Below are 13,711 nucleotides of genomic sequence, written 5' to 3'. Positions count from 1 at the left end.
ATGTTAATTTAAATGACTGTGTCTAATAAAACTAACACAGAAATGCTCTGATTGAGCCAGGTGTCTTACCTAAGCCCTATTAAATAGCCTCTATAGGATTTCATTCAAAATGAGTACATTAAGAATGAATATTAACCAGCACATATTTTAAGTTTGCCTTTTTAAAAATTCTTCAGGTGCGGCGGGATTGGTATGTGTATGCATTTCTGTCCTCTTTGCCCTGGGTTGGAAAGGAGTTGTATGAAAAGAAAGACGCAGAGATGGACCGCATCTTTGCCAACACTGAAAGCTATCTTAAGTAAGAGCACCTCTTAAAGTTCTTACTGATGTGATGTGTTATATTTTATCTGTTAGTAATAACCATGTCAGTTCCATTTCTCAAAAGATAACCTGTAGAGTTCCCTATGGCTTTCTCTAAGTAATCTCATTCCCTTACTGTTGTAATTTACGGAGACCTCAGAATAAACAAATACGTTTGCTTACTTTGCTGGTGCAAGGGGTTTGGTAACATAGCTCCTTTTAAGCTGCCTTTGTGTATGTTGGCAAAGGCATAAAATATCTTAACATTAGTGGTTCTCAAAACTTAGTGTGCATTAGAATCACCCATGATACTTAAATGTGCTCCAACCTAACGTTCAGACCTGCTGAATCACAATATCTGAGAGGTTTATTAGCACATACAATGTATTTATTTCATGTAAGTTAATCCTATACCAAATCCTTAAAACAGTGGCTCTTAACTTTCACCCAGCCCACATTTCTTGAGAAATAGGATACATTTCAGTTAAAAGTCTCATTCTTGGGCCCCTGGGTGGTTCAGTCAGTTAGGCATCCAACTCACAGTTCATGAGTTCAAGCCCTTCATTGGGCTGCACTCTGACAGCATGGAGCCAACTTGGGATTCATTCTCTTTCTCTCTCTCCCTCTCCGCCCCCCCCTTACCCCTCCCCTACTCCCTCTCTCAAAATAAACTTAAAAAAAAAAAAGGCCTCATATCCTCCTATTACCCACTTATTCCAAGTGGATGTAAAAACTTGATTTGTCTTATTAGGTATAATACTAACAATAGGCATTGTTCATAAATTTAGGCTTAATTACCCAGCAGCGTGATAACGGTTTTGTGTCCCCTTATGTTTTTTCAGAATAATTTTGTCTTTTGGCTTTTGGTTTTTTAATTTTTTGTCACATTCATTTACTTTTGAGAGAGAGGAAGAGACAGAAGCATGAGCAGGAGAGGGGCAGAGAGAGGGAGACACAGAATCCGAAGCAAGCTCCGGGCTCTGAGCTGTCAGCACAGAGCGCGACACGGTTCTCGAACTCACCATGAGGTCATGACCTGAGCCGAGTCGGACACCAACCGACTGAGCTACCCAGGCGCCCCAGAATAATTTTAAGTTTCATTTTCTATCTATTAATAGGTAATTGACAGTTACAAAAAAAATAAAATAAACGTAAAGATAAAAATATGTTTTGTTGTTATATTAACCTACTTTTTTTTTTTTTTTTTTAATTTCTGAGACAGAGCATGAGCAGGGGAGGGACAGAGAGAGAGGGAGACACAGAATCAGAAGCAGGCTCCAGGCTCTGAGCTGTCAGCACAGAGCCCAATGCGGGGCTCGAACTCACAAACCGTGAGATCATGACCTGAGCCGAAGTCAGTCACTCAACCGACTGAGCCACCCAGGCGCCCCTATACTAACCTACTTTTAAGTGATAAATTTTTTAAATGTTTTTATATTTTTGAAAGTTGTAGTGGCTTTCTTTTTAATGTAGATGTTTGCTGGGGCACCTGGCTGGCTCAGTCAGTAGAGCCTGCAACTCTTGATCTTGAGGTTGTAAGTTCAAGCCCCACATTGGGTATAGAGATTACTTTTCAAAACAATAAAATTTCTAAAATAAATAAATAAAATATAGGTGTTTGCAAAAGAATAAAAATGAAAGAATATGAATATCCTAGCGTTTGAGTGCATGTCCTTCCCCTTTTTTATACAAATAGTAGTCCAGTCTACACACACTGTTTTCAACTTGCTTTTTTTTTTTTTTATTCCACCTAATATAACTTGGATTTGTTGCATAAAAGTGTATAGCTCTATGTCCTTCTTTTTAACAGCTGTATAATATTCCACTCTTTTAATGTACCATAATTTTTTTGATCCCTTATTGGTAGACATTTAGATTATTTCCAGTCTTTTGCTATTATAAATGTTTCAGTGAATATCCTTATGTATGTCTGTGTGTACATGTACAAATATATTTGTGGGAGGGGGTGAATTCTTAGAACTGGCTTTGCTGGGTTACAGTGCCTTAACAATTTTAATTTTGGTAGATTTAGTCAAATTGCCTTCCTAAGGGATTATACTCTTTTGTATCTCCTCTAAAATGATTGTATCAGTTAGTCCCTTTACCAGCAAGGTCTGAAAGTTCAATCTGCCCACATTTTGACAATTTAATTACATTATCAGAATTTTTCATATCTGCTAATCTGATAGGTAAAAGTGTTATTTTACTGCTTTAATTTGCATTTTATTAATTACAAAGCAGGTGAAATCTTTTCGTGCTGCTAAAAACCTAAGTGTACATTTTCATTTTTGTCTTTAGAAGACGCCAGAAGACTCATGTGCCCATGTTACAAGTGTGGACTGCTGAGAAACCGCATCCGCAAGAAGAGGTAAATTGATTTGCGCTCTCTCATGACGCAAGCACGGTCAGCTCTGGAGTGACGTATTCCGGATCATTCCACTTACATACCGTAGCTACTTTTCCACACTTCCTATCCAGGTCCAGCTCCTCATGGCCCTAGGCATATAGTGGATTTTTAAAAAGTGTTAGAATATAATTGAAGCATTTCCTCTTCTGTGGGATTCCAGATATCATAGAGTTGAGATCTTTTTTATTTAAATGATGTTTTTATTGAAAGTGTAAGTGGTAACAACCTCAGGCAGGTAGGCTTTATAAAGTAATTAAAGACAAGAAGCACTGTTCTTTGTACTATATTTAACTGCAAGCTAGCTTACTTTTGTATCCTGTATTTTAGAAGGTACTGACTTTTGGTTTATTCTAGTCAAAATGTTTTTTCCTATGACCTCCAAATATATATATTAATTATTAAAAATTAATCTGTCTTTAGTATTTAGATTGCCTGTGGGCCCAGATTCAGAAATTGAAAAAGGATCGTTGGCAGGAGCGGCACATCCTAAGACCTTATCTTGCCTTTGACAGCATCCTGTGTGAAGCCCTGCAGCACAACCTGCCTCCTTTCACACCACCGCCTCACACGGAAGATTCGGTGTACCCGATGCCAAGGGTCATCTTCAGAATGTTTGATTACACGGATGACCCCGAGGTGCGTTACCACCCGAGAGTTCCTGTCAGAGGGCCCGTGTTACATTGTACTTGTGGTTTAATCCTGTTTGAATCATGCCTGTGATACATGTTAATCTCAAGTGGTCCGTTATCTGAGAGGACCAACAGGAGTGAAGTTAATGGCTTAACTTAGTGAATGGTTTCTCTGCGTGTGCAAGCACTTCTCCTTAGCACGTGTAAATAGTGTGAGAGTGCAGTGCACATGTGAGTGTGGGTTCACCCGCCAGACTCATTTGAGTTTTAGTCCTGTTGTAGTCAGATCCCAGCTATGTGGTCATGGGTGAGTCAGTTTCCTCTCTTAGTTTCCTAATGGAATAATAATGGTATGCTCTAATAAAGTTTTAATGAGGAGTAAATTACTAACAAGTAAAATGCATAGGACAGATTGTGACACATGAGTGCTCAGTAATATTAGCTATTATTCTTAATAAGGCTGTTTTTCAAGAAAAATCCCCAGTTTTTGAGATTATCCATCTCACTCTAACCCTCACAGCTTGTCTTACTGTTCATATTATATAATTGTTTTCCAAAATATTATAAAATATTTTTAATTTAAAAACCCTAAAGTTTAGTATAAGCTGACTATAGTTTTTAAATATACATATTCTTTATTATGAAGTCAAATTAGCAGCCATTACACTTTAACAGTTAAGAAAATATATAATTTTGATATGGACCTTTGGTATCAGAATTTACATTTTAACTATCCTTTATTTTATATATTTGGGTGACTGCTTTAATAGCTAAACAGCAAGCATGGTGATCACTGGGTTGGTTTTGGCTAAAGTACCATACTGTTGCTTAGAACATTCTAGTCAACAGAGAGCAGGATTTCTCAGCCTTGGCACAATTGACATTTGGGACTGGAGAATTTTTTCTGGTGCGGGGCTGTCCTGTGATCTGGAGGATGATTAGCAGCACCCCTGACCTCCACCAGCAGCATCTAGAGGGCAAATGTCAGGTGTGACAACCACAACAATCTCCACAGATTGCCAGGTGACCCCTGAAGGCAAAATTGCCCCCATTTGAGGGCCACAGGCATAAAAACCAGTATTACCACCTGAGGTCAAACTTCAGCTTTCTTTCTCCTGTCCTCTCTTTTCTGTCTGATAAATTGCTTCTGACCAGTGAAAATTTAGTATACGTGTAATCTATCTCAGAGTAGAAAATCGTCAGATAATCAGTTTCATATACAAAATTATCAGCTTGCTACCCACTTTGGTATATTTCATATATAGTGAAATGCTTTTAGTCAACATTATGTGATTGGAAATCTAATTTACCTTTAAGATGGCTAGAATGTTTGTGATTAGGCATTTGTTCATGCAAGGAGAACTACAACAGGACCTCAAAATTTGTTTTTCTTTTTTCCTTTTTTTTGTTTTTGTAATTTTCGTTTAAGAGAGAGTGTGTGTGCCAGTGGGGGAGAGAGAGGGAGAGGGAGAGAGAGAATCTTCAGCAGGCTCCATGCTCAGTGGGGATGGAGCCTGATGCAGGGCTCAATCCCACGACCCTGGGATCATGACCTGAGCCAAAATCAAGAGTCAAGAGCTCAACTGACTGAGCCACCCAGGTGCCCCAAAATTTGTTTTTTTAATTGATTGTGCCTCTGTATTTATATTTAATTTATAAGTACACTTCCTTAACATTTATACTTAATTGGTATTGCCTCCCTTGTATGCCCATTTTCCTTTGCCAGAAGAGCATATACCTATAAAATATTTTTTCCCCTCAAGATGAGGATTTTGTTTTGTCCTGGCCTTTGAAAAAAAATGTTTATTTTATTTTTTTTTTAAACGTTTATTTATTTTTGAGACAGAGCATGAACGGGGGAGGGGCAGAGAGAGAGGGAGACACAGAATCGGAAGCAGACTCCAGGCTTTGAGCCATCAGCCCAGAGCCCGACGCGGGGCTCGAACTCACGGATCACGAGATCGTGACCTGAGCCGAAGTCGGACACTTAACCGACTGAGCCACCCAGGCGCTCCAAAAATGTTTATTTTAAAAAATTAAAAATTAATAGAGATTAAAGGTCATTAAGAGTCTACAATAGTAAATAGTAAGTAAATAAATTCTTTGAACCTGTTTGCTATGCACATACTTTAAACAAATATCATGCAGGTAGTTTCCTAACCATTTTTTTGAACAATGTAGTATGTTTGTCTTTCTATGCATATATACCTTTTATGTCTATACAGTTTGAAATAGAATATTTCCTCTCCATATTTATTATGGAAGTTAATCCACTCATGGTTTAAAAAGTCAAACTATAGAGGCACCTGGGTGGCTCAGTTGGTTAAGTGTCTGACTTCAGTTCAGGTCATGGGTTCGAGCCCCACATTGGGCTCTGTGCTGACAGTTCTGAGCCTGGAGCCTGCTTTGGATTCTGTGTCTCCCTCTCTCTCTGCCCCTCTCCCACTTCTCTCTCTCTCTCTCTCTCTCTCAAAAATAAACATTGAAACATTTTTTTAAAAAATCAAACTGTATGGAGCTAATAATACAGATTCTTTGGCTTGAGATGGGTGATGGTAGCCTGGTGTCGGGTGCTAGAAGAAACGCTGCAGCTGGCACTCATTGTATTGTAGTGAACATGACAGTGAGATTTGCTGAAATAGTTTTCACACTTCTGAACTTTTAAAATCCTCAGCACCCAGTATAGTGTGTGGAACAGAATAACCTCTGGAATATTTGTTGGATAAATGAAAGTAAGTATCTTTTTCTAGGCTTGCAGTATATATACATTTGCTTTTCTTCTCAGGGTCCTGTAATGCCAGGGAGCCATTCAGTTGAAAGATTTGTAATAGAAGAGAATCTTCACTGCATCATTAAGTCCCACTGGAAGGAAAGGAAGACTTGGTAAGATTGTTTTCATGGTAACTTTTAGAGTGGAGAAAAAGTAGCAAGTTTGATTTGGTAAGAGCAAAATGTATATAAAGAGTGTAAGAAAATCTTCCTCTTTCTGATGCTCTGTCCTTTTAAAAAATAAAACCAATCTCTGAGAAGACTTCTTTGCTTTCTCAAGGCCCTTCACACTCAAATAGTCATTGTCCAGATGCTTTAAGGTTCTATAGTGCTTTGTAGTGATGTGCACATGATGTTGGCTTTTTTGTGTGGGTGTTTGCCAAAGGCTATGGACAAATTAACATGAATGACCAACTGGTTTTGGTGTGAATGTTATGGGAATAAATGAATATTAATAGTTTTCTAGCACTTAGATATCAGGCTTTGGAAAAGTTTTGTTTTAGTATTTCCTTAAGCCTTGGAAAGTTTCGGTTTAGATTGTAAGATGGAAAGGAAGATAGTGTTTTGGGAGTCATCTGCTCAGAAATCTTGTAGTAGATCCTAATATGATCTTAGTATTATTGCTTATACTTCTTTTTTCTTTGAAGGAGTTAAACAAAGTAATTTGTGCTATATTTAAGTGAAGTACCTGAAATGTGGAGCATTTCAGAAAAGATTTCTTTCCCTTGTATCCGAACACTGCTTTTGCAACTGCTTATTTGATTTTTCATGTATCTTTGTGTACTTACTAACTTCAGTTACATTGTTTATAGTGCTGCACAGCTGGTGAGCTATCCAGGGAAGAACAAGATCCCCTTGAACTACCACATAGTTGAGGTATGCATTCCACGTGGAGCATGTGTCTAAGTTTCTGAATCTTTCTGCTGATTTTAGAGTGTAATTGAGTCTTGGTTTGTTTTTTTTTTCTTGCAACTTGTCAGACCCTATAAATTAACATAGGAGTGAGGAAAATGCTTTTGGTTTTGGTGTTCTGTTAGCCATGTTAGTAAAGAGAAAAGAGGAGGTTGAGACCAGTAGCCAAATGGAATTTTGAGTTGCCCATAAATTATTTATATAGTATGTCTTCATTCATGGATAGTTATCATAGATAATGTTGTTACCTCCAGTCCTGTCAGTACATTGTCCACTTACCAGATGTATAATTGGCTTGAATAATTTAAAATATTGTATTACTTTACGCAGATGACCTATCCTTAACTGATGTCTATCTGGCCTCTTATTACTAGCAGACCTCTAACAAGTATATTATTCCCTGTATGACAAGGTACAGATAAGTATGAATCTTTGTGTATTCCTAGAAAACAAAAGAGCCAATTGTTTTTGGAAGTAGGAAGAATAAATAATGCTTTTGACCCCATATTAAGTCATACAGAAGGGCGATAGTAGTAAAGTTGAACACCTCGTAGAGACTCATGTTCTGAAAAAGAGTGTTTTCACTTGACACATGAGTCAGACTGTCCATTGCATTATTCCTTCATGTAAAATACTCATGTGATGTATTATTTAAGATACACTTTTTATTCATACTGCACTTATGTGCTTTCTTGAAAATACTGCATCTGTCCTCTCTTTATAAAACTTGAGAGTATGTTTAGGCTATGAACTTGACTCATTGATGTGTCAATTGAAATGCAAAACATAAATAAGTTAGGCTATGAACTTGACTCATTGACCTGTCAATTGAAATTTCAAATCTAAAAAATGTGTGAAAAATAATCAGAATGAAGTATAGAAGTATGGGAGATGGGGGTGAGAAGAAAGACGCAGACCAAGCTGTAGAATTCTAGGTAGGTGCTCCACAAATTATACAGGGAGGGCAGAAACAAGTTTCTGAGCAACAGTCATGGCAAAGAAATCTTGGGCTACCAAAGAGATTTCTGGGCACCAATTTTATTTTATTTTATTTTGTTCATTTTAATGTTTATTTTTGAGAGAGAGAGAGAGAGAGAAAAACAGTGTGAGTGGGGGAGGGGCAGAGAGAGAGGGAGACACAGAATCTGAAGCAGGCTCCAGGCTCCAAGCTGTCAGCACAGAGCCCGATGCAGGGCTCGAACCCACGGGCCGTGAGATCATGACCTGAGCCGAAGTCGGACGCCCAACCGACTGAGCCACCCAGGCGCCCCTGAGCACCAATTTTACAATGTAGCAGCCTGGAATGACTTGATTGTTTTCTGTTCCTATCCTCAAGAGTCTACTAAGGGTTTTTACTACTTACAAGAATGAGACCCTGGTGGATCTGTGAGTGCTGCACAAATCAACTCCAATACTTCCAGAGTTGGAGTTAATTGCATGGATATTCTTATTTAATTGAGATGCAATTTTTATTATAGTATTCAATTATAGTTCTTCATGTTTTAAAGAACATTATTTTAAATATTAAAAAGTAATTCTTCTTTCATTAGAAAGGCCATGGAGTTAGAGTTTACATTTAGAATGTTGAGGTCTTTCTGATAGAAGTGCGTAGATACCTGTGGAATTGAATTCTGACTCATGATTCTTTTATAGGTGATCTTTGCAGAGCTGTTTCAGCTCCCGGCACCCCCTCACATTGATGTGATGTATACCACACTGCTCATCGAGCTGTGCAAGCTTCAGCCTGGTTCGCTACCCCAAGTTGTATCCTTTCTGTGGTTTGTAAACTTACTCTCTTTGGCCTGGCTTTAAAAGATTATTAAATATTTCTTACTGTGGGTTTAAATCACTTCATGAAAAATTTGGCATTTCTTCAAAAATTAAGCATACGTGTATCATTCAATCCAGCCATTCCACTCTTAGGTATTTACCTAAGGGAAATGGAAGCACGTTTCTCTACAAAGACTTGGGCGTTAATATTCATTGAAACTTTATTTGCAATAACCTAAAATGAGACAATTCAAATATCAGCACATGAATGTATATACAAATATGTCCTATCTATACAATGGAATACGACTCAGTAATAAAAAGGAACAAATTTTTGGTGCAGGCAATTTGAATAAATTAGAAAATATTTATGCTGAGTAAGAGATACCAAACAAAAATTTATACTATATGATTCCATTTACACAAAATTACTAGAAAAGTAATCCAGTGATAGCTGACGAATATTTGCTTGCAACATGGGGGAAGAGGGGAAGAAGAGGCTATAGGGGAGTGTGGGGAAATTTTGGAGGTGATGTCAGTTTTCTCTGTCTTTATTTCCTGGGTGTATATAGGTCAGATTTATTGTACGTCATTGATAACTCTAGAGCAGTTTTTTAAAAATCAGTTACATTAAAAAGATACTCAATATTATCAGTCATTATACAGACTTCTAAGAAATGTTATTTTTTATCACAACTTATTTTGAAGGAGGATGAGGAATAGTTTTCCTTATCCTCGAATTCACAGCTTGCACAGGCTACTGAAATGTTATACATGCGTTTGGACACGATGAATACTACGTGTGTAGACAGGTATAGTAATTGCCTTAGTTCTATACTGATTGTTAGCAGCTCTGCTCCCTGTACTTTATACAAGAATTTGATCAGCAAAACATTTGCCTTCTTAAGAGTTTCTAAGTTGATTTTTCTTTCTCGCCTTCTCAAGATAATCCTTTGTATAATAATAAAACTCATAGTTGTGACATTACATTTTCTAGTCCAACTTTCAATATGAAATAATGACAGTGCTGAGGTTTTCTTTAATTTCATTCATTGTTCATTTGTTTGGTGCTTTGGTATAGCTCTACTTTTTCTTCTGTAACTGGGTATGTAACTTTTAAAATCGGCTTTATGCCAACTAATTCCTATGCAGGAGCAGAATCTAATACGGTGTATCATGTATCAATATATGTTATATATGTATTTTTGTTTGTTAATACTATCTGCTTTTAAAATAATTAGCTTCTAGATAACTACAGCTTGAAGACTCAGTTTATACAAAAGATCATATTGGATTTTTAGAGGTGTGGTAATTACATGCCCACTGTCTCCTTTTTGGGGAGGCTTTTGGGGAGTACCAGGCTTTATCAGCTGGTACTCTTTCTTACCTCTTTTGGTCCCCCAAATGAGATGGGGACAGGTACTGAACATTTCTCCAATTTCCACAATCTTTTTTTTTATTTTTCTTTTTCAAAGGAGTGATTTTTTTAAAATACTTTTTGAGAGCGCAAGTGAGCAAGGGGCAGAGAGAGAGGGAGAGAGAGTGCGGAGCCCAAAGCAGGGCTTGAGCTCACCTGATGCAGGGCTCAGACTCAAGAACCATGTGATCATGACCTAAGCTGAAGTCAGATGCTTAACCAGCTGTGCCATCCAGGAGCCCCTCCATGATCTCTCATGTCATTGTTCAGATTCCATTTCTGAAAATTATTAGTAAGGACTATTCTGTGTCAGACCTATTATCTTGAGTAATTTCAGTGATTGAAGTTACAGATTTCATCTGTAATTTCATGGATTACAGATCCATGAAGGACATGCTTTAAGAAAGTGTCTTCTGATTTTTCTCCCAGTCTAATAAAGCTAGGAGTTGTGTTTTGTCATTTATTCAGCAAATATATGTTGGGCACTTACAAATTTCACAGCATTATACTAAAGTGATTTCTGTTTGGTTAGATCACTTGTATTTTTAGGGGGAAAGGATGGTATATTTTGTGGTGAAAAGGGCATAGTGTGGTGATGAGAGACTATACTTTGGCTCTGCCATTTATAAAATGTTTTATCTGCAATTCCTTTGATCTTTTTTGGGGGGGGTGCTCTGTTTCATTGTTAATGAAATGGGGAAAATAATGCATTACTTGAGAGTTAGAACTCAGCCGTGTGTGTGTGTACACAAAACAGGCATTCAGATTGTATCTGTTACTAAAAAAGGATAGTACTTTTAGAAAGACTGAGATATGGGACTTATTTTTTGGAGAAGATGAATGGTAGGATTTACAGAGAAAAAGGTAAGTGGCAGGAGAATTTACAGCTTTGGTTGAGTATGTGCTTCTAACTCGATAAAACAGGGTTTTAGTCTGAATTCATTATATAAGTTTCTGCTACAGATTGCAACCATTCATCCTTTGTATCTCCCCACTGCTGCCCACTCTTCTCTATAGGTTTATTAATTGGTTTTCCCATCATCTGAGTAACTTCCAGTTCCGTTGGAGCTGGGAAGATTGGTAAGTGGTGACATGTTTTATCTTTCCTTTCTCTGCAGTCTTCCATAATAAAACTTAGTATCTAAAGCTGTAACACAAAAGCAGTCTTCTTCGAAGTCTGAAATATCTAGTTCATTTTTGGTATTTACATATATATAAATAACTTATGTACAAGGAAACTTGTAGCTAAGTACACATTAGGTATAAGTGCAGATTATGTGTAAGAAGTTATAAAACTAGCTTTTTTCTCTTTAGGTCAGATTGTCTTACTCAAGATCCTGAAAGTCCCAAACCAAAGTTTGTAAGAGAAGTTCTAGAAAAATGTATGAGGTAAGTTCTTTGTGTTTCTGCTTAGCTTAGTTCTCCTAAGTTCTTTGGGGTTTTTTTCTCTTCTTTGTATGTGTGATGTATGTCCAGAATATCATTTTTTAAATCCAAGTACTCCTCTCTTTCCTTTCAGTTTTTAGTCAAGATTTAGGCTAAAAAAATTTAAGACTTGTCATCTGGATTCCACGTGAATTAGGCCAATAAATTTTTTGTTTTTTGGTTTTTTTGTCAAATGTACTTTGAAATAATTTCACATTTCAGGAAAGTTGCCAAAATAGTGCAAAGAACTCTGTACCCTAGACTCCTTGGTTGTTAACACTTTACCACATTTGTTCTAATGTTCACTTCCTTTTTCCTGCTGTATACACACACCCACTACACTGGACTCTCTGAAAACAAGCTGCAGATGTGATGTCGCATCATTCTTTAACAGTCCGTGGTATCTTCCCCCAAAACAAAGATGCGCTCTCAGGTGGCCGGCACACAACCCTCCAAGTCAGGAAACTGGCTCTAGTACAGGAATCTGACATCCAGCCCCAAGACGCTGCTGAGATTTTGCCAGCCATCCTGATATGTCTGTTCTCTTTCTGGTCCACAGTCCTATCCAGGACCACACAGGTAGCGTTTAGATGTCATTCTCTTCACATTCTCCCCTTGACCAGTTGTTCGTTCTTGTCTTCCATGCCCTTGTCAGTTGTAAAGAAGTTAGGCCTTTCTTTCTTGAGTTCCCTGCCCTGCCCCCCCCCCCCCCCGCCTCCCGTGTCTCCTGCCCACACTCAGGACCTGTGCTGTCGGTGCTTTTCGCCATGTGTCCCATCAGGAGGCACATGAATCTCTCTGCTGACATGTTAACCTTGACCACCTGGTCGTGTCAGTGTCTCCCAGGCTTCTCCACCTGAAATTCACCGTTTTTCTCTTTGTAACTAATTAATAATCTGTGGGTGATAATCTGAGATTATACTCATATCCTCTTCTTCATCAAACCTCTCCTGACAACTGTTACTTTTGTGAGCCACCACTATGATGATTGCCAAGTAATGATTCTCTTTTTCCGGGTTTTTGCCCACATTTGTTAGTTGGCATTCTCCTGTAAGAAAGAGCTTGTCCTTTTTCGCCCATTTATTTATTCCTGTGTTTATATATCAGTAGAGACTAATAGATTTCTATTTCATTCAGTGAGTTCCAGTCTATTACTGTCATTATTTTGATGCCCAAATTGTCCCTGATTTGTTTATTGGGGGAGCCCCTTGTGGCTCCGGTGTCCTTTTTTTCCCTCTCATAATATCTCCCTCCATTCATTAAGCATTTCCTTATTTTTTTCATAAGATGTTCCAAGCTCATCTTGTGTTTCCTTGCCCCTCCCCTGGAATCATCTATTTATTCACAGAGCCCAAGTTTTTAATAATGGAGTATGGTATTTAGGAACCAAGATTTGGACTCTTGCTGTGCTAGTTGCTATTGGGATGTCATTGATTCTGGATGGACAAAGGTAGTACATGCATTTATGCACACACACATACATACATACCTTTTTATATCCACTTAGGTGTGTGTATCTCTCCAATTCCAACTCAGCTCCTCACTTTTCTCTAGCCTTCCCTTTTGCCAGGATTTTTTTTCAAGTGTGTTTATTTTAGGGAGAGTGGGAGTGGGGCAGAGAGAGAGAATCCCAAGCACGGTCTGCCCTGTCAGCACCGAGCCTGTTGTGGGGCTCTAATCCATGAACCATGAGATCATGACCTGAGCCGAAATCAAGAGTCAGTCACTTAACCGACTGAGCCACACAGGCGCCCCTGCCATGATTCTAAATACCTTTTCAGGCAGTAGGAAACTTGGCTCCCATTAGCCTTGGTATATATTTATTTGCTACAGTGTAACCACTCTCCTCATCATGGAGACTAGGTCCTCTGCCCCACTTTACCCCAGTACCACTCCACATCCTTGGCCACCAGGCTTGTGGACCCACTGGCCCACCCCTCATTGCAAACCAGTAAATTTTGAAGAAAGCTGGAGGTTATGCTGTCATGACAAAAGCTTTAAGGACTTGTTTTCCCCTTTGGCTTCTTGGTTGTCAGCTGAGTCCAGGGTGTTGGAGATGGGACTTTCCCGGTAAGTTGGATG

At 38.3% G+C, this 13,711-nt stretch overlaps 1 protein-coding gene across 2 annotated transcripts in view; it reads left to right on the top strand.

Annotated features, from left to right (window-relative positions):
- The window catches only part of NCBP1 (nuclear cap binding protein subunit 1), a 38,006-nt gene that overhangs the window by 12,159 nt on the left and 12,136 nt on the right, over positions 1 to 13,711 (top strand). Inside the window, exons 6-14 of one of the 2 annotated variants that reach the window (XM_047830107.1) lie at positions 177 to 298; positions 2,599 to 2,668; positions 3,128 to 3,343; positions 6,122 to 6,219; positions 6,918 to 6,981; positions 8,671 to 8,781; positions 9,535 to 9,599; positions 11,222 to 11,284; positions 11,519 to 11,593. In XM_047830107.1, coding sequence (XP_047686063.1) covers positions 177 to 298; positions 2,599 to 2,668; positions 3,128 to 3,343; positions 6,122 to 6,219; positions 6,918 to 6,981; positions 8,671 to 8,781; positions 9,535 to 9,599; positions 11,222 to 11,284; positions 11,519 to 11,593 — 884 coding nt within the window. The remainder of the gene's footprint in view (positions 1 to 176; positions 299 to 2,598; positions 2,669 to 3,127; positions 3,344 to 6,121; positions 6,220 to 6,917; positions 6,982 to 8,670; positions 8,782 to 9,534; positions 9,600 to 11,221; positions 11,285 to 11,518; positions 11,594 to 13,711) is intronic. The other variant, XM_047830108.1, reaches the window with a different exon arrangement.

The sequence above is a fragment of the Prionailurus viverrinus genome, chromosome D4 (genome assembly GCF_022837055.1).
Source record: "Prionailurus viverrinus isolate Anna chromosome D4, UM_Priviv_1.0, whole genome shotgun sequence".
NCBI lineage: Eukaryota > Metazoa > Chordata > Mammalia > Carnivora > Felidae > Prionailurus > Prionailurus viverrinus.
This window is presented reverse-complemented; position numbering and strand designations above follow the sequence as displayed.